General features: G+C 43.5%; 1 protein-coding gene across 2 annotated transcripts; it reads right to left on the bottom strand.

Moving 5' to 3' along the window:
- Positions 1–915: 915 nt before the first annotated feature.
- Positions 916–18,734, bottom strand: LOC143343957 (uncharacterized). 2 transcript variants are annotated; one of them, XM_076769422.1, is made up of 5 exons: positions 18,509–18,734; positions 15,812–15,929; positions 8,869–8,985; positions 7,465–7,967; positions 916–7,254 (listed from the first exon to the last, which is right to left on the bottom strand). In XM_076769422.1, the coding sequence occupies exons 2-5, from the start codon at positions 15,920–15,922 to the stop codon at positions 6,768–6,770; spliced, it is 1,218 nt and encodes a 405-aa protein (XP_076625537.1). In that variant the 5' UTR covers positions 15,923–15,929; positions 18,509–18,734; the 3' UTR covers positions 916–6,767. The 2 variants fall into 2 exon arrangements, with proteins under 2 accessions (XP_076625537.1, XP_076625538.1); XM_076769423.1 differs by lacking the exon at positions 18,509–18,734 and adding an exon at positions 18,112–18,316.
- Positions 18,735–19,091: the final 357 nt, after the last annotated feature.

Here is a 19,091-nt window from a genome sequence, read left to right as displayed (position 1 = left end):
CCGAGGCGAGTAACGCGCATGGCGCGACTATCCAGTCACCTGTCGTCTCTCCTCGTTCTCGTACAACACTCGATGGAGTAACATCGTCAAAACGGTTACGATTTTCCACATCGCGCGGACATTTTACCGATCTTTCGTACCCGCGATCCGTGTACACGATATCCAACGATCAAGATCTTTACGCTCTACGACGACCCGGGATTCCGTCGGATTCGAACGACGGTCAACGTTCGTACGACCGATTTTTGTGCTCTAACCTTAACTCGACGTGCAACATTTGTGCTGTTGGTGGTTTGTTAACGTCGTCGCGTTCGACGATTATCTATAAGATTGACAGTTTGGTGTTCGTGCACCTCTATCGAGGACTAACGTTCGACGATCGTTCGATCGCAGGACTGTAAATTCATTTGATACGTACGGTAAACGTACGACGTGCGTAGGATGCAAATTTCAATGGAAAAGAAAGAAAACAGGCCATTCGTGAGTACCGACAATTCGGAATATCTTGTTGCCAAGAGTACGAGGATATCGTTCGATAAATACGGTATTTTTTGTACTTACTTTATCCGCTGCCTCTGTATGTCACGCGTGTTGCAAAGTTTCCGTCCTCTTTTGCAAATTACTTCGATCTCTATGTTCCATGCGAGTGCGTCTATTTTCGTTAATTTATAAATCTGAAAAAAAATATGAAAATTATAACTTCTGCGTAGAAGAAGGGAAGAAACAGAATGATAAAATCTATGTAAAAATGAACTGAAATTCGCGGACAACCTGACTCGAAGGACTGACCATGTTCCTAAATAATTTCTAATCGTTGTTTCGTCTTGATTAAGGAAATCAATCGATACTCCCGCGTTCTAACTATAAACTATGTAGATAAGAGAATGTGCAATAAATGACACCATTGTTGAAAAATCGTATTTGTTTTTTCCATTTATTACCCAAAACTCATTTCCAGCTTCCAGTTTTCACAAAACTAACGTTACCCAATATCTATTCACTTCTCTTCGAACATACAAATTACACAAATCGAGCGTCTACTGTCAGAGTAGACAAATTACGTATTCCCAGAGACTGTTTCGCATGTTAACATTCTTTCTTATCGCTTCGTACAATCAACAGATTTACGATGCTTTTGCATTCGCGACGTAATTCCTTCTTTCATTTATTAATCATTTTTTTTGTCTTTTATGACTTTCATACGTCGTAGGACTGAGGTTTATGTGTTGTTCCAGACAAAGATTGTGTTGCAGCGGAAGGCAACGTGCACGAGGAAATAGGAAGGATATATTTATATATGTATATCATATATATTTACAATAAGCGTTAGAAGAAGTGTGTTGTTTAGGTGTTGACAGACGGATTTTAGGCCTATTTCGCGAGACACTGATTCGCACAACGCTAGGATTAGCAAACTAGATGCAGGCTGGTATGAATTTAATTGTAGTAATTACTTCGTTGTTGTTTCTTTCCTTTTCATTACTTTTTTCCGTTCGGACACTATTCTTGACTTTCCGTTACAATAGTTTAATAGGAAGGAGAAAACGTTCGAGGAAGCGTATTGAATAAAAGAAGCCAATGGCTGTCAATTAGCGTTTTTAGGTTAGAATCGATAAAAAGGCTTTTACTCGCGAGAAATTAAGTGCCTAAAGATGTTCAAAATAGCGAACTCATTTGCAGCGCATTGTGCGAATAAATTAGATTCGTAGGATCGATGCAAAAATAACAAAAATAAGAAGTTAACGAAATAAGTGGCAATTACGGAAAAACGTACTTTTTTTTATACGATTATCGGTACATATTTTATCAAGGTAATACACATATTGATCGATAAGGAAATATTCAATCAACTTGATTTTCTTTTTCTTTTTTTTTTGTTAATTTATCAATTTTCGTTTTCTATCGTCGTTATTTTATTATTTCTGCATCGAATTAACTTGAAAGAGACAAAGACTGGAAATCGAGAGCAAAGCAAAGCTCGCATAATTCCAAATCGATCTACTTAAACCTGTGCAACGAAGATAGATGTATAATGGCCGTTACGAGAGGTTATTGTGCGAATTATGCACGTATCACGAATCGTTAAAAATCTCGTTGTACTAGAACAATCGGTGCCTATTGACGCGTTATTAACCTGATTATAATTATGTTCTTTTATTTTTTACCTGTATTTTCATGCGATGTTCTATAGACAGATCAAAAAATGCCTGATTCGTATCTGAAATTTTGCACGAAATGAAAACGTGGTCAACGGTCACGGACTCGAATCTTGTAAATTCATCGCATTACTTCTGCATTTGATAATAGAATGGACAAAATTTCATCGATTATCTAGCAAAGTTAACGATGTGACACGATAAGTTATAGTTTTTATCATACCTGTAATTATAATTGACTTAATGTGATCGAGAAATCGAAGCGACGAGTGCACTGCTCGCGTTACAATTTTTAATGGAGGGAAGCTGCGGGGAAAATGGAGGGAAAACGCTTCGATCGATGCAGCGCCACTAACCACCTCCGCTATCTAGTTTAAAACACAGGAACTACAATGAATTTTTGTCGACCGATTCCTATTGTTCCAAGCAACAGGACGCGATACACATCGTATCAATAATATGCATTCTGTTCTATTAAATTCAGTGCCCATTATCATTTCGAATCGTACGATCAGAAAAATTTGTCCCTCGTAACAGCCACTTCTCCTTGGATTGTACTCGCGAATTCCATTCGAGCTTACACACGGCGTAAGAAAGTGTACGAAATAACGACGGAACCTGGCTCGGGTAAGATTACAATTACTGTTACAGCTAAAGATGGCGAAACAAAGATTCGACTGGTTAGAACGATTTTGTAGAAATTAAGTTAATTGTTTTTGTTTGTTTCCATCGGTACGTAATGCGTAACGTAATTGTCTCGCACGTTTAAACTATCGATTGTTTCATTTGGTCGGATTTGTCGCAGGTTAACGATGTAAAGTGGAATTAAGAATATGAATTGTGGAACAAATCTCGTCGCATCGTGTCATTTTGTTACCATGAGGCAAGGTAATCATGCTCGACATACTGTGTTACAAAACACGATGCTTCCCATTCAAGGGACAGTAATTTGTCGTACATTATTTCACGAAAATTCTTCGTACATGTTCGACGTTATTATTACGTCTCTCGAATATTTTGGAATCCCGAGCAAACAAGTGAATTTCGAGGTGAGTAGTTTCGTATAGACTAATTAAAAATTGATGTACGTTACGTTCGCGATGCACATTGACGAGAACGTTGTTGCTAGTAAAAAGAAATGATTGTTTTCGTAGACGGTTAACGGACGTAAAATTTGTCGAGAGTCGTAAAATTAAAAATTGACTTATAGGTTAGATTGACAACATATTCGTGTCGGTCTAACAGTTTGTGCTGAAAACCGGAAGGATCTCGATCAGAACGTTTAAAATTAATAAACTGTAACATACTAACGGTAGTAAAATTTATCCCTCACAGATTCAATGACAAACAATTAACGGTGCTATTACGTTATTCTTGCCACTATGTCTGCAATCAAATTGAACGGTTCGAAGCAAATTTATTCGCTCCTCTAAACGCGTAAGTGGCAAAACATCAATGGAATTCAGGGAGTTTCGGCGTGTCCCATTAACAACAACCTAGTTTCGCCTAGACATAACAAGAAGGGATTACGATCCGGACGAGCATTTTTCGAACGGGTTCGAACCTAACCTATCGAGTGTCGCGACGGACACTGGTGTCCGTCATTAAACGTTCTGGTTCAGGTCGTACCTACTTCCTTAACCCTTTGACTTCCGAAAGATGGCGCCTACTGACGGACGACGGATACGGAATCATTTGTAGGTGAGTAAACTTTTAAAAAGTGATTCTACGTGCCAAAATAAGACGAAAGGTTTGTTTCCGAGTTACTAATTGCTGAAAAAAGAGGTTTCATTTCTTTTTTATCACGCAAGACGGAAAGAAAGTTAATTTATTCTTTTCGCAAAACGTAGAAGAAATTTAAGGACCGAGAAATTCTAGAACATCGACCATTTCTGACTGTCGATTTTTACAGAACAAAGGTTATTTGAACTTGATTCCGTTAAAAAAGTGTTCGTCCGGGTGTACCCCTTTCGAGTTTCGTATTTACAATCAGAACGTACACGGAGTGGGGAAAATATCACAGCTGGCCCCCGGAAATGTCGAAAATCGAAAATAAAGGAGGGGCGTCGAGGGCCTTCGAGGAACCTCACGGTCGACCCGGCTACGACCTTTCAAACCTGTTTTTCTCTTCGCACGTTGCCGACGAGTCGCATCTACGAAACGTAGAAAAAATGCTACAAATAATATCTACGTCTTATAGTCCCTAGAAATGGTTCTTTAGACGACCAAGCCAGGCCGACCGGGCTTCCTATTTGCGCGCGGTATGTTCATATCGTACACGTGTATTCTGTAACTAATAATAATATTAATCGTATGATCGTCTCTATTAATATTATTATCATTGGCTCGCACGCTGGACCGATCGCTACGACTAGAAACGAATTATTTTCTTCGTCGCCACCGTCGTGAATTTCGTTTAGCGAATTCTGTCCGTGGGTACGCAGGTTTTTTGTACCGATAAGGAATTGTTTTGCTCCGAATAAGAGAAGCTGGAGCCTGAAATTTTCTACGTTTGTCGCTTTAATGTAATTTTTCTTTTTTTTGTATTTTTGTTTTTTTTTTTTTTTGTTCTGTAGGGCGTTGAGAAAAGTTGCAAGCAAATTTTGTTCGGACACGCGGTGCTTGAAACGCAACTTTCTTCAACGGCCCAGCGTAATCGAAAATACCGTTCGTGTTTTAAATTTTCGAGCATCGAAGCTGTTTTATCCCCGTAATTCAGTATGCTTGAAATATTCATTACGGTCGAGCGCACGGGCACAGCAATTTTACTTCTACTTATATTAAGGAAAGCGTGTCGAGGTCGCACGAGGCTTCGGAATTTTTGTTTGAAACGCTACTTTATACAGGGAAAATTACAATCACAGATCGATTCACCGAGCAACACTTCCGAGCGATCACGGTGTTCGCTCTTTCTCTCGCGAATTAGGATTCGTCGTTTCGACACGAATGATTCATTATTCAAAGTCTATCGTACGTTGGATTTTGGTCGCTGAGAAACTAACGATCGAGCAACCGGGACGATATATGCTCGTACCTTTCAACGTTCTTTGTGCAATAAGAAACCGAATACACTGGAACTTTTACTTGTTAATTACGTTCAGTTTAATGAACAACGACGCTCGCGGACTTTCGTAAATTGGTAAAAACGTCTACCCCTTCTCGAGGATACAAGCGTATAGTACCGATCACATCGGTTAACGCGAAAGCGACCGCTTCCTTTCGTTTTTACGCGATCGATTTCGGATTAACTCCAACTATGCAACGAATATATACGATCGTGATAGATACGGTGATCCTTGCTTCTATGCCACCAATTCATCCCCGCTTAGAAGCAACAAGACTCGTTCTCGCAACTTCTATTTAATCTTTTTTGAAAATAAACATTTCTCCTCATAGTTATCGTTATATCTTCATGAGGGTATCATCTCGTTTGAACTTTTAATTATTCTTTAACCGCAATTTAAATAAAGATTAATTTTTTCAAATTTAATATAATTAAATGTATATTAACTGGAACGGGATCGTGTTTGGACTCTTTTTTGTCATAAGAACTTCATCAACCCTTTGACAATATTATCGTGAAGATATAACGACAGATATACAAATTTTAATTACAGGTTTTGATCCCCAAATTACCCCGTTTGCAGGTACAGTCTTTTTACAAATTGATTTTTTTAGTAAAAATAAAAATCTAATGTAAAGTTCTTACTCGAAAATTGTATTGTATGTATAATACTTGAACAAAAAATGAAATATTATACTTATTTAACGTCGAAGGTACCAATTGGTCGCGTTTTGAGTCACCCAGATTCCAAAACTTGATCTGCAAAGGGGTTAATTTGGAGTGTAAAGCTTGTACAGTTAGGCTCATTCCGTGCGTACGCGATTATGGTTGCATACAAGCCGAGGACATCGTACAACGCTAAACATTTGAAACGATGAACCCATCGAATACAACAGGAAGATACCTGACACGGTATGGATAGACTTTGAAACCATCTAACCTTGGCAACCCAAAAAGGATACGTCTAGCTGATTCCTGAGACTTTCGCGACACTTACCAAACAGTCTGATATGAGGAACCGTACGCAGAATCGTGCCATCTTCGTACGCGAATTGAAGCCTCGCACGAACGCGGTGCCGTAATGTTGTTAAGTTTCTTAAAATAATTTCTTTTCTCTCTCTTCCGTCGTGGATCTCGCTCGAGGATCTGCCCCGACGAGACAGCGTCTCCGAAGGACATGCATCATCGATCAAACGTAAAAAATTTCGCCTATCGCGACCGATTACTTTCAATTTGTCACATCGATTCGATTCGCTTATAAAAAGCTACCGGTAATAGTCTAAAACGAGGATTTGTAATCAATTTGTCCACAGTTATAAAATGATACTCGACACATTTTTGTTGTGACTCGATCGTCGGAACCGCTAGATCCTACCTACGACTTTGATCGATGAATTTTCTCGCGCTGTGGATCGTTCTACCGGGAATCAACGGATTCATCGTCTGTAGAAACGATCCGTGAGCCCTCGAAGGGAAGAGCACATCCTCGAGCGAGCTACGCGACGCAAATCGTGGACCTTCTATCGAATAATCGAATGTATAGTTAATTATTCCGCGTCCCCAGCGTCCGTTCCTCCATCGTCTTGATCGCCACCGTCGTTCGGGGCTTCTTCGGCGTTTCCCGACGGTTCCTCCTCCTCTGCCAGTTGCTTACCGTCGTCATTTATTTCGTCCACCTCTATTCTCCCCTCGGATTCCTCGACGGTTTTCTCGCTCGGTTCCTCGACCACCATTTCCAACTCTTCTTCGTCCATCGCGAGTTCATCGTCGACCGAGATCTCCTCGATTCTGAAAGCGTTCACCACCTTTTGTTCGATCGCCAGGTGCCTAAAGGCGGTCTCCAAGTTGTCCCTCAGGACGCTGTCCGTTTTGTTCTCCGTGTCTTGCCACGACGAGGGCACGAACGTCATCCGGACCGTTTGGTAGAGATTCCTGAAGCCCAGCTTCTTGTACAGACTCTGGCTGGCCTCGTTCTCTGGACGTATCACCACGAAAGGTCGGTAGCCTCTTTCGGCCACCCGTTTCGTCAGGTACCTACGATTTCGTTACCGTCAGACGACTAGCATCGTTCAATTTTTATCAGAATAGCAAGAAATATTCGTGAAAAGCATCGGTGAACATATGTGCGGAATCCCAATACAAAGCAGCCCTTGGTTTTCGTTTAAAAACAATAACGAACAGGGTCTAGAACTTATCCAGACCGGAATACCCCGTTAAGCAGCAATTAAAAAAATGTGTTTCTACCTTGCTAGTTTCGTTCCGTAACCCTTCCTCCGGTACTCCGGCTTGGTCTGCATGGAGAACATGGCCCCGTAATAGGACTGGATCATCCAGGCAGCCAGACTGCCCTTGACGAAGACGCCAGCCGCCGGAAGTGACATGATCAGCCGCAGGAAGAGCTCGTGGCACTCCATATCGTTCGCGGGATAGAGTTCGTGGATCCCTTCGGCGTGTTCGTCCTGTAGCGACAGGACTTGCACCTCAGGATCAGCGTTCTCGTCAGAATCTTCGACGCAATCGACGTTCTCCGGGTCCTCGCAGACGAAAACGTCGCCCACCACTCTCTCGATCGTTCCTGTGCCCTCGTAGAGGCGCGTCAGCTCCTCCGCGATGTCGTAGTGAACGAAATTGATGTACAGAGGCTTGGACCAGTCGATCAGCTTGTCTTCGTCCCTCAGCAACTTGAGCAGCTCTAGCCGATCGTTGGGACAAAAGACACCCACGCTCTCGTAGAGCAAACCGTGAGGCTGAAAGCCGGACGAGCAACCAGGTTAGTGAAAATTATTTATCGGTTAACGTCTTCGGTTTTCACCTATACGAATTAATAGTTAAGAGCAATTCCCCTGAAATCGGACAATTTATTCAACGAAAGTGTAGTTAGGTTTTCGAATAAGAAGGTTTACCAACTGGATATTTATTATATCGTGAATGTAGTAAGTGGAAAAGTAGCGGTGAACTAGTTCCAAGTGCCAAATGCTACGTGTCATAATTCCAGTATCACGGGATGGTAAATTCGTTAGGAAGTATCAAGGTCCGCGACAACTGATTTATGAAATAGCAAATTCCTGAAAGGACACGGGAACTCGTCGAATCAACAAATTGCTGGCACGGTAATTAACTAAAGAGCATGCGATCGTCGGGGGAGAAGGGGGTGGCAGATTAAAGGAGTCACCAGCAAAGTCAGGAAATGGACTGGCAAGGCTGTGAAACAAAAGATTGGCCGAAAGCCAGCCGAAGATGTGGGCCAACTTTTCCGCACCCCTTGCTGATACGATTTCTAGCAAGATGAATTCGCAGAATGCACGCGAGCGTATGTCTTCTCTTCAACTTTACAATCTCTATTCACGAATTTGAAACTCTCGTTGAGCCATTCAGGATCGCCCGGCGACATTTTTCACTTATTCTCGCCTCGAAATTCGACGGTAAATCAGTTTGCCCGACGTTTGCACGGATCGTTGCTAAACGGGAACTGCGATTACATTATATCTACGTCCATAAAAATGTTAACGAACCGATTTGTAACCAGAAACCTAACGTTTTTCTTTAATGTACCCGAGGGAAAGAGGATTCTGTTCCGGACACGGCGAACGTCTATCGATCGCGGTCGAACCGTAATTTACAGCGAATAGAAACTTATTTTATACTCACGGCTAACGTCATGCCTGGAAAATGTAAACAGATTGCAGCTTCGGGCCAACCGTCGGCCACGTAGAAATGAAAGTCCCACACTTTGTCACGCATGTAGGTCAACAAAGTTTGATGAAACTGTGAAGCAGAAACAACGGTTAGGTTAAAAAGCCGTGCAACAAAGTGGAGAGAGTTTATGCTCATTTCGAGACACGTTGCGGCGACTCGATAACAGAGTTAGGCGATGGCAAAAAAATGACAAGCAAATCATCTTGCAACGGCGCATTTACAAAGCGACGTATCCGCGAATGAAACGGTCCGAGAATCTTTTCATCTCGCGGAAGAAATGGAGGAGCACACGAGGTCTTGGTAGTTAAAGGGATGGTTTCTTTCACGGAGTGGGCTGACTAAAGGCAGTGTCTGAAATGAAAGGGTAGATATTTACGAGGAAGCGGCAGGATAAAGAGGAATCTAGCCGAGGGCGACGCTCCAGACGCCGGGTCTTAAAATAACTACCACGTGCTACCTCTGATACCCTCGTATATAAAGTGACTTCTACTCGTTCACCGAAAATCTCCATATTTTTATCAAACGAGAACAAGGTTCTCCGTGCACCCGAATGTGTTTGCATCGGATGAGACAGCAAAATCAAAGATTGTTACGCGACGAAATAGATTCCAAACATCTGCAGGGAAAGTTCTTCAGGCACTTGTGTATCAGGATGTGGACAGTTTCCATCGCAGACGATGCTTCCAGGTCTTTGAAGTGCTCGAGGATCCCAGGTTCATGGACCTGGCGACCCAGGATGCAGGATTTGACCAGTTCTACAACTCTGTTGCCCCTTCTCTGCGGCTTGTCGGGTCAGGCTTGAAAACAGGACGCTACTGTATAATTGAATCAAAGTACCCAAGCTTGGAAACGCGTCGATTTCAACTTTAACACTTTGCGGTCCGAAAATCGAGAAGTGTTCTTCCAGTAATATTTATTTAACTGAATTTTTACGCCTTGTTTTCAGTGTTGCAACAACGCATCGGTCAAATGTCACGAGTAGTAGCACTGGAGTAAAATGTTAATCGAGTCGGGATTTCAGAGTCTACCGCAAAGGTTCGATGAGGAAGATCGGGTGGTAATGTATCCGAGAGAAATCAGCATCAATCGCAGAAGAAACGCGCCAAATGTAATTTACGTGGTGAACTATATGAGCTACTAACTAGGTAACAACCTGCCGGTTGAAAGTAAGTAAATAATCGACAGTGGAAGCTATTGCGGAACGCGTGGCTTGTCCTAGATTTTATGTAACAGTTGCACCAGCCGGAATGGCGGATCGTACACCAGATACTCGACAAACACTCTAGCGATTTCACACGCGTTGATTCAATTTGGAACTTTAATACGGCCTGGGAAAGGCGCGCAGATGTGTGTATTTTATTAGTCACGTGTTGTCTCTGATACTCGGTTTTTTTACGTAAACTGTAGACAGCCAAACGGCGTGTTCGCCTCAGGATGTGATACTTGATACCGAAAGTCTCTGTTTTGTAACTGTTTTTTAGAAAATTTTCTAACAGAAGATCGACTAAAAACGGTGTCCTTCTAGAGGAATGAGCGCGAGCATGATTTCCTGTGTTTGAAATATTCTCAGAGGGCACGGGCGTAGCGTAATAAAATGTTTCGCATGCGGCATGTGATGTGTAACCGGCATGAATTTACATATCAGCGGTTCGATCTTGAAAAGCGGCAAGAACGACGATGCAAACGAGAAAGCTGCACGAATTGTCTCAATTTATTTGGTGTCTTTGACGCAGAAACGCGGCTACGAAAGAGGCCCTTTCACGTCCCGTGAAATCCATTTTAAAGGGAAAGTTAACCCTCCGTAACCCCGCGTGACTTCAAAGTCGTATGCCCGTTATCCGCGTTCCTTTTTTAATTCTAATTCAACGCCAGATTTACGAGCATCGATTACAATTTACCTTTACATCGCGTTATTAGTTTAATAATTCTTTTCGAAAGGCAAATACAGCTTGAAATATAGAGGGTTAAATCTCAATATCGAGCGGCGGAACTTCGAATCGTTCAAGGTGCCCTTTGCGTTCTATTTCGCGCGTCAAATTGCTTCTAAAGAGAAAGTTAAATTAATATTAAGTTCCCCGTCGGACTTGTTTACCGAGTCTAGGCGGAACAACGTTCGGTTGAACGCTTCTCTCGATTTTTCCTCACTTTTAAAAGCGAAACGAGGAGAAGTTTAGCAGCTTGTCGCGAGCAAGTATAACGAGTCTTCAGAAATCGGTCAAACCAGGAGTTGACGAGTTGAAAGTCATGTGTAACCTAATTTACTCGGTTTAAAGTTAATAATAGAACGGCTCGTAAACGCGACGTGGATCAAGCGAAGCAACTTTATTATTTTCAACGTGTAAACGTGATTTGCCTTAATTAAGTTCGAACCTGCGACGAAGAAAATTGAAGAACAAGACCTAGATTAATGTATCTTTAAATCGAGCGTCCAGGCTCGATGGGAAACACTGCAAATCATATACATTTATAGCGAGACCGTAAGGTGATTCTTGTTACAGTGGCGCACGGTTGAGTTTCATCTAATTTAGTTGACGTTACTTTCCACAATTTTGTATGAAAGTGGTACCGATTAAAATGAGTCCAAACACGACGTAAATCCGATTACTTTTTATTTTTAAAAAAGTTGGGCTTGGAAATTCTTTTTGGAACAATTACGAGGGAAACATTTTCGATTTTGTCTGCAAATTGGTATACATTTCGATCGTTAGGATAGAAAATATAGGAATAAGTTTATAGATTATGAATTTCGTCCTGAGCGGCGATATACTCGTTTGCTTGCATGGACGGCAAACAATGGCCAGGGGCGCAAGGACGTCGAAAGAGCGGAAGAAAAAGGCGTCGAAACACGGTAGGTTCCCTCGACGCGGGAAAAAAAAGGCATAAAAGAAGATACACACAATCCCGAAAGTGCCCCGTCAAAGCTCCCCGAATCATTATCGAGGTTCTTTCAGTCGGTGCTCGTTAAGCGTCGCAGCGGCGACTGGTAGGCGTGCAAGAAGCATCGATTCAAATGCGGATTCGAAAAAGCGACACGGCATCACGCGTGCATGCCCGGACACGACCTTGACCCTGCCTCCTCGCCGGATACACCAGCTTTATTCCGGGATAAATGATGCGGGCTTTATGCGCAATCATTTCGTGCTGGCCAGGCATTATAGCTCGCTGCACAAGTACCACTGGGCATCGTTAAGTCTTCCGAATCGCGCAACCGTGCAATACAAAGTGGAACCAAGGATAAAGAGAGGAGGGATGATGAGTCTAGTCCTCTGAAACCTGAACGGATCGACGACTCACTGATCTCGTCAACTATTAACGATAGTGTATCGGCCCAAACTGGGCCAAGGAACGATCGCGAAGTATTCCGCGTTGATGCTAACAGATTTATCAACGTCAGCGTGTCCCCTGTCACCCACGCGATCCGGGAATCGCTAAACCCCGTCAGACATAGCTCCCCTGAACAAATGGTAGGGAATATTGTTCGACGGAGCTAGGCACATTCTATTCACCGATAGAAATGTTTAATTCATTCGTACGATTTGTCAAATTTGCCCGACTCTATTGTTCGATTATTCCTACGATCTGCGCGGTCATTTCCAAACTAACAATTTATGGTGAATTTGATCGATGTAACTGCTAAAAGTAAATCGGTGACTGTAAATTTAGTAATGGCGCGATGATTCTTAGCGTTGGAGATAATTTAATCGAATTCCGGTCGAACCTGTCGCGGGGAACGAATTTTCTCGCCGATAGCGCGAGCAGAAATTACGAGATCGAGATCGTGATCGCGGGAACGCGACCCTGGCCTTGACTCCGGTACACCTTGTACATCGGTACCGGAATCAAGGTGGCGTGGTCGGCAGTCGTAACACCGGCTGTCCCACCAGCAGTCGACGAGCAGGAAACAAAGCTCTTTTAGATCGATAACTCGCTGGGTCGAGAGTGAAAGGCGAGAGGGAGAAAGATAAATCGATGCCGGCAGAGCATCCGACTGAAATCAGTTTCGCGCCACTTTCTATTTAGGCAAAGGAACGCACGATACTTTTCTACGTCCAGTGACTTTTTCAAGGGATCAAGGCGTTTGGGGAACAACGGAGGAGGGAAGTAGACGCGACCTACATTCGCGGATCGACGCAAAGGCTCGGGGAAGATGGTCTCAGAACGATCGAGGGAGAAATCCGAGAATATTATTTCTCCGGCGTTCTGGACGTCGAAAACGATTCCGAAGACATAATAGTCGTCGATGCCAACCACAGTTATTGCTCTTGCGTAACTGGTGATCCGCGATGCGTGAAATTTCAGCAACGTCGTTTTGTAAGGGACCTTTCAATTATCCGCCTCTCCATTTTTATCGATCCCTGATTCACAGGATGTCCGGTGATCGGTGGTTACGAAGGGACAGTGTGCTGATTCTACGTGAAAAATTGGATCAAAAATATAGAGTATGAATTTTAGATTCCAAGCTTCGTTTTCGAGAATAATAACTTTGAACATTTTTGGGGCGCGCGCCGGGTTGAACTTAATATTTCTATTTTTCATAATGTAATTTGAGTAAAAGTTGAGAAGATTCTTGGCAATCAACGTGTTAAGAAATTAATATTTACGAGATAATTTTTGGGAATGAAGATGGCGTAAATCTTTTCTTCGATGGAGAGACCCTGGCGTAAGATTTATTACAACTTTCTCTCGTAAACATGCTCGCTGACCGATTATCGCACTCTGATGCGTGAATATCACTTGCGTTAACAGGTGTCTATCGCGTATATCGGGGGCCTGTCGAGTTTCGGGTTGCGTGGAAACTCGGAAATTCATTCACCGAACTTCAGAGTGCGTGGATGGCTCCGTTAGATACTATCAATGTAATCAGTGACAAGACTGACGCGACGTACGGTCAAATATAGTGCTACGATATTGTGAACGTCCAGTTATAGATAGTCCACTTCAACTACCGTATTAAAAATTAAATCCTAGTTGAAATAGTACAGCAGATATCACTGTTAATAATATAAAAGTACCATTAGTTTGCTTGCATTGCTTACTGGTAGACTGTTTTGGGTTTGTAATTGGGGTCTTTAGGCGTTGATTAGTTAATTATGAGCGATAGTTAGATTTAATAAACTGAATACGCAGACTAGAGGCGCAGTTAGGGTTTAGTAGAGCCGCAATTTGGCCATCGTTAGGTCGAGAGTCGTATATACATAGCAGTTGCGAGATTATCTTCACTGCAATCTAAGAAACAATATGAAAATGCTCTGTTTGGCAACTTTATCTTGTTGCAAAAATAACTCTTTTATTTCGATTCTTTATTCTGCTCGCTCAACAGTTCCTTTCCCCGTTAATTCTATACTCCGAGCACTGTTTAACGTTTGATCTATGAACTTAATATTTGTAATCCTTTTACATCCAATTTCCGGCCGTATTATGACTCGTCCCACTTGTCGCCCGGCGTAGAACATTGATTCGACATACAAATATTGCATTGGCTTTGAGAAGCACTAAAAGTTCAGAGATCTTCTATCGTGCTGTCACGATGCACAGGGTGGGGGCGGGACCAACGGTGCAACCTGGCGATTCTACGTGTGAAAATAGGTCGATAATAGTAAACAATATTTCCTAGAACGTCGAAGTTGGCAAATACAAATTTTTTCCGGGTCCTGTTTCTCGCGATCCGCCCTGTACGCGTTTATCTGAGCGAAAGGGTTAATTCCGTACGTACGCGCGCGGAGGATAGAATCTTTATTGCCGGGCTGACAATTGTAAAACACTCGGAATTAATATAAACGCGAGATACTGCGCCGGTTACGTGTTACGAGGCTCCTTGAAGCCCCGTTAAAACGAACGCCCGCGCGGAACGACGGTGAAAGCGATAAAAAATATCTGCTGTTACTCGCATCGTTGCACGCGGCCGAGCGTGTCGTAACAAACGCGACGATCGCGTAACCGGTGCACAACCGATTCAACCGATATCGCCAAAGGGATTTCCCAGCGTCCAGCCATCTGTGCTTGCGTTTTATAAAAAGCGATCGCGTTTCCCGCGGCGTGTAAATGTCGCCTGGTGGAAGGCCACCGCGCAAAACGGCGTGCAACCCAGCCGCGACCTTGACACTAACCTAGCGCAACGGCCGACACTTAGACCCGGGTTATGGCGCGCCAGGATCGCCTTCCTTTCGGTGGTAATCTTATCCCGTCGATGCGACGCCTCTTCTCTGGGGAATCGTGCAACATACACACCCCACCCTCCCCCTGGAAAATTCAATTTCTCCTCCGTAGGATAGATTCGAACGTTCCGAGCTCAACTTGCTCATCGCGGAGGTAATTGCCCAGAAAATATGAATTTAAGAATCTTGAGCGAAGGTCGAGAGTCTTGTTTTCCGGAGTAATAGAATGTTCGGGGCGAAGGTATGTCCAAACGAGCACCAACGAACGCGTTTGGTTGTTGGTACCAAGCTGGTGTGGGTGATCTATTTTCAGGCAACGGAAGACGTCGAAACGCGATTCCTTTTTTTCGAAGGTGAGCGTTCTCGATATCGATCGTCGGAATTATTATTAGCCGAGAGACAGGGGGTTGGGGCGTGTTGGTGAACTACGGGGAAACTAATTTGCGCATGAAACGAGACAGATTAGGCTTTTCCGAGGGGCACATCATTCATGACTCGTTACGTTTTATGCAAATGGAGTACCGTTAATTACAGGCCGGTTGCTCGACTCCTACGTATTACTCGGTTTAGGGTAGTTCGATTAGATCGTATTATAGATCGAATCAATCTCTTTTTCCCCCTTTGTTTAAGAATTGGAGAAGCTTGGATTTCGTGGACACTGGGACTCAAAGGATTCTCGGAACCGATTTCGTCGCGACTCGATACGAAAATCGACAAATTTTGAACATAATTGCACGCACCTTTAGGGATTCTGGTAAATAGCCAGCAAGGAAGTCCAAAAGTTGGGACAATTCTTCCTCGGCGAGCAGGTAAAAGTTGTCGCCTCGGTCCATCACGTTACGGTCCTCCATGCTGAAACTAATTACCGACAGATCATTGCGTGAGATAGTCAGAAATATTTGAAACAGCAATACGTTCGAAAATAATTGCGAATTGTTAGAAATTGGCTAGCTTCTCGCGAACGGAGGCGAAAGAATCGATTCGACCCGCGGGATGAAAGAACGCCGGTAAGAAAGTAAAAGCAAATTGGCTCGTTATTAGCAGTCATTAACGGATGGATTCGAGTCGCGTTTCCGTCGTTGGAGGTAGATGAGTATCGGTGTTCCCTCGCGATGGCCGATTGCGTAATTGCAGCCACTTTTGAACTTTAAAACGTTCCTATCGTCGCTGGAGAACCGGCCGCCGGTTTGCGCGCCCTCAAGGTCTGACTTTGACTTATCGCGTGAAGTAGAGTGTACCAGCGCCCGGTCAGACTTGTATCCATCATCGTTCGCGCTAATCGCTTCGACCTTCGACGCTGGGAACCGCTCGTTAGAACGCAACGAATGAATATTAATCCTCCATGCTCGGAGACGTTTCTCTGATCGTCTACCGAGCGGCTCGAGCACACGAAATTGTGGAAAACAAATCGCTTCGAGTTAAGTGGTAGTCATTTCGAATACCCAAGTATCTAACACACGATACTAACATTACTTAATCCTCTGTAACTCAACGAAACTCTAAAATCATTGTTGTACATATGTATCGATCAAAGTATTAACTCTTTCTAATTAAATCTATCGAGGGGCAAAAGATTTGTGAATTGTTTTAGCGACTGGAACTGTGGTCTTCGAAACTTTACATATCGATCATCCAACTGGCCTATGTGCCTACCATGTAATTATAGACGAAAGCGTAAAAATTGTCTTACCTTTTCACCGTGTGTCGCGTACTATTTCCTAATAAATATTTTAAGAACAGTGCTCGTCGTGCAACTGGATCAAGATATTCGATTGCAGAGGACAAAGATTGCCGCTATACTTCTAAAAATAGATTATGCTGTTTCGTGTAAAAGAACGAATTCTAGAAATAGGTATCATTCGATAGATTTGATTAAAAAAAGGAACGACGGTGCCATGTGAAAAACGTGTGCATGGAAAAGACAATCGCGACTGTTGACGATATCACTGTATAAACGGTTGTCTAAGACGGCGCCAAGTATAAACCGAAGGTTACAGAACTGCTAACGACGAAAAGATTCCCACCCACAAGATCAATAGATCCTCTAATGCCTATAGAAACTTTTATCTTTGCCCTCTTTCCTACTTTTTGTTTGACAAGTCCTTAATATCGTCACGACTATGATTTGCATTAAAGTTTCACCAACCAGCAATTAATAGAACCCGTAGTGCTTTTTATATAAAGGGTTTCCCTTTTAATAATCGTGAAGGATGAATGAAATTTTAGGGCGTATAGAATTGAAAGTTTTTAAATAGAGGGCTGCAAGAGCAGTTGGAAATGTTTTCTATCCACGGAGACTGCATTAAAATATATTTTACCAATTTCATAGAATTGTTAATACTTTTCTAATTAAAAGGAAAGGAAAAATTAAGTAAATCTAGTATTAAAGAGTATATATTTAAGAGGGATGACGATATTTGGTTCGAGCTATACTATAGATATAATGCGGAACTTAACGACTTATGGCTTTAAAATGTAGGGATCGAAACACGAAACATTAGAAATTTTAAGACTTCCAAGCTTAAGGGTCGTACCACGGGTTTAGAGGCTAGGAAATTGATCGACTTTGAAATTTAGAATCCGAGACAAGCGATGAAACAAAGAAACCCTTGTAATTATAAATGAGAAGATATGGATCTGCTCGTTGAGCCAACAACGTCTAAGGTTTCCGATTATTTATACGTAACCGTGATCGAACGAGATTGAAATGTATCGTGAGTGCAACGCGTTTAATCGTACGGTTATTGTCAGTGGCATCGACACGATATTGGCCGATAATGTAAATCTTCGATGCCGCTGGAAACGATGCTTTCGATCGTCCCGCTGCAACGGTATTATTATGATTAATGGGTTCGAACGCGTTTCCCGGGGCATTGGTCCACTTGGAAAGTACAGTATTCGCGCATAATCTACGTCTATTAAGATTTAAAGTCCCAATTCCATCCGAACCTTCTAACGAACCAACTTGTACCCGGCTTAATCAACGTTCTATCACACACGGGTTGTTTCCCAAATATGTATAATCCCCGTTCCGTGTTACCTTCGGGGAACTGTTAACCGAAACTAGTGGAGACGATTTGCCCGGAACAACTCGGGTTCGCAAACTCGACGTTCGATCTACTTTGTAAACCGTTCGCGGGTTTGACGTATGCTTGGACGTGGCACGATCACAGCATCCCCCCGACTAAGGGAAACAACCGTATCGTTTATCGACGAGCAGCCAGCGAACTCTCGCCGACTACTGCGGGGAATCACACTGGTGTCACAGTAACGTCATAACAGGAAGCACTACGTGGTCCAAGCGAACGACGCGCTATAAACAAGCCCCCCGAACGCGTATTATCGCGGAAGAATCGTTAGGTCCGTGGAGGAGGCACCGTGGTAGTTCGCCAACTTAGTTTCCCGAAGAGCGGACCCGTTAGACTATGTCGATTTACCTGACTGGACGAACGGCTCGCGCGTCCCTCGATCCAGCAAGACGAGAAATGGTTGTCGCGGATCCGCAGACGCTCGATTATCGAAGGGAACGAGAATTACGCGGCGCGAGATCGGTCGAGGGTGCGAATGGCTGCGGGCTGTCGTCAAGGGGTAGTTCCAACGGAGGCACCCGCCCTCGCCGCCCCCTGAACCCGCACTGCCGCCCCTGGGCCACCGTTACCCTCCATGCACCGAACGCCGACGTGGTGCCAGTTGCGCAGGCGTTCTACCGGTCCAGTGTCGTACCGCTGCTTCCAGACACCCCGTCCTGCGCCTCCTGTTACCCTCGAATTCGCCAAATACCGAGCATCTTGGCTACCCTCGAATCAGAATCAACCGGCCACCCCCACCAACCTATCCGGCAGCCACCCCACCCCCCTTTGCCTAGCCGCGCGAAACTGCAACCGCATTCTCTGTCCCTCGAACGGACAAGCAACCTCGCAGACCTGACAATTAAACACTCGATACGTTATTGATTAATATACGTGCGGGTCCATCGTTCAAGGTGGCAAAGTTGCACGCGAAAACGGCCACGACAGTACG

Source organism: Colletes latitarsis, chromosome 7, assembly GCF_051014445.1.
Source record: "Colletes latitarsis isolate SP2378_abdomen chromosome 7, iyColLati1, whole genome shotgun sequence".
In the NCBI taxonomy this organism is placed as follows: domain Eukaryota; kingdom Metazoa; phylum Arthropoda; class Insecta; order Hymenoptera; family Colletidae; genus Colletes; species Colletes latitarsis.
The sequence above is the reverse complement of the archived record's forward strand: the minus strand, read 5'-3'. Positions and strand labels throughout refer to the sequence as shown.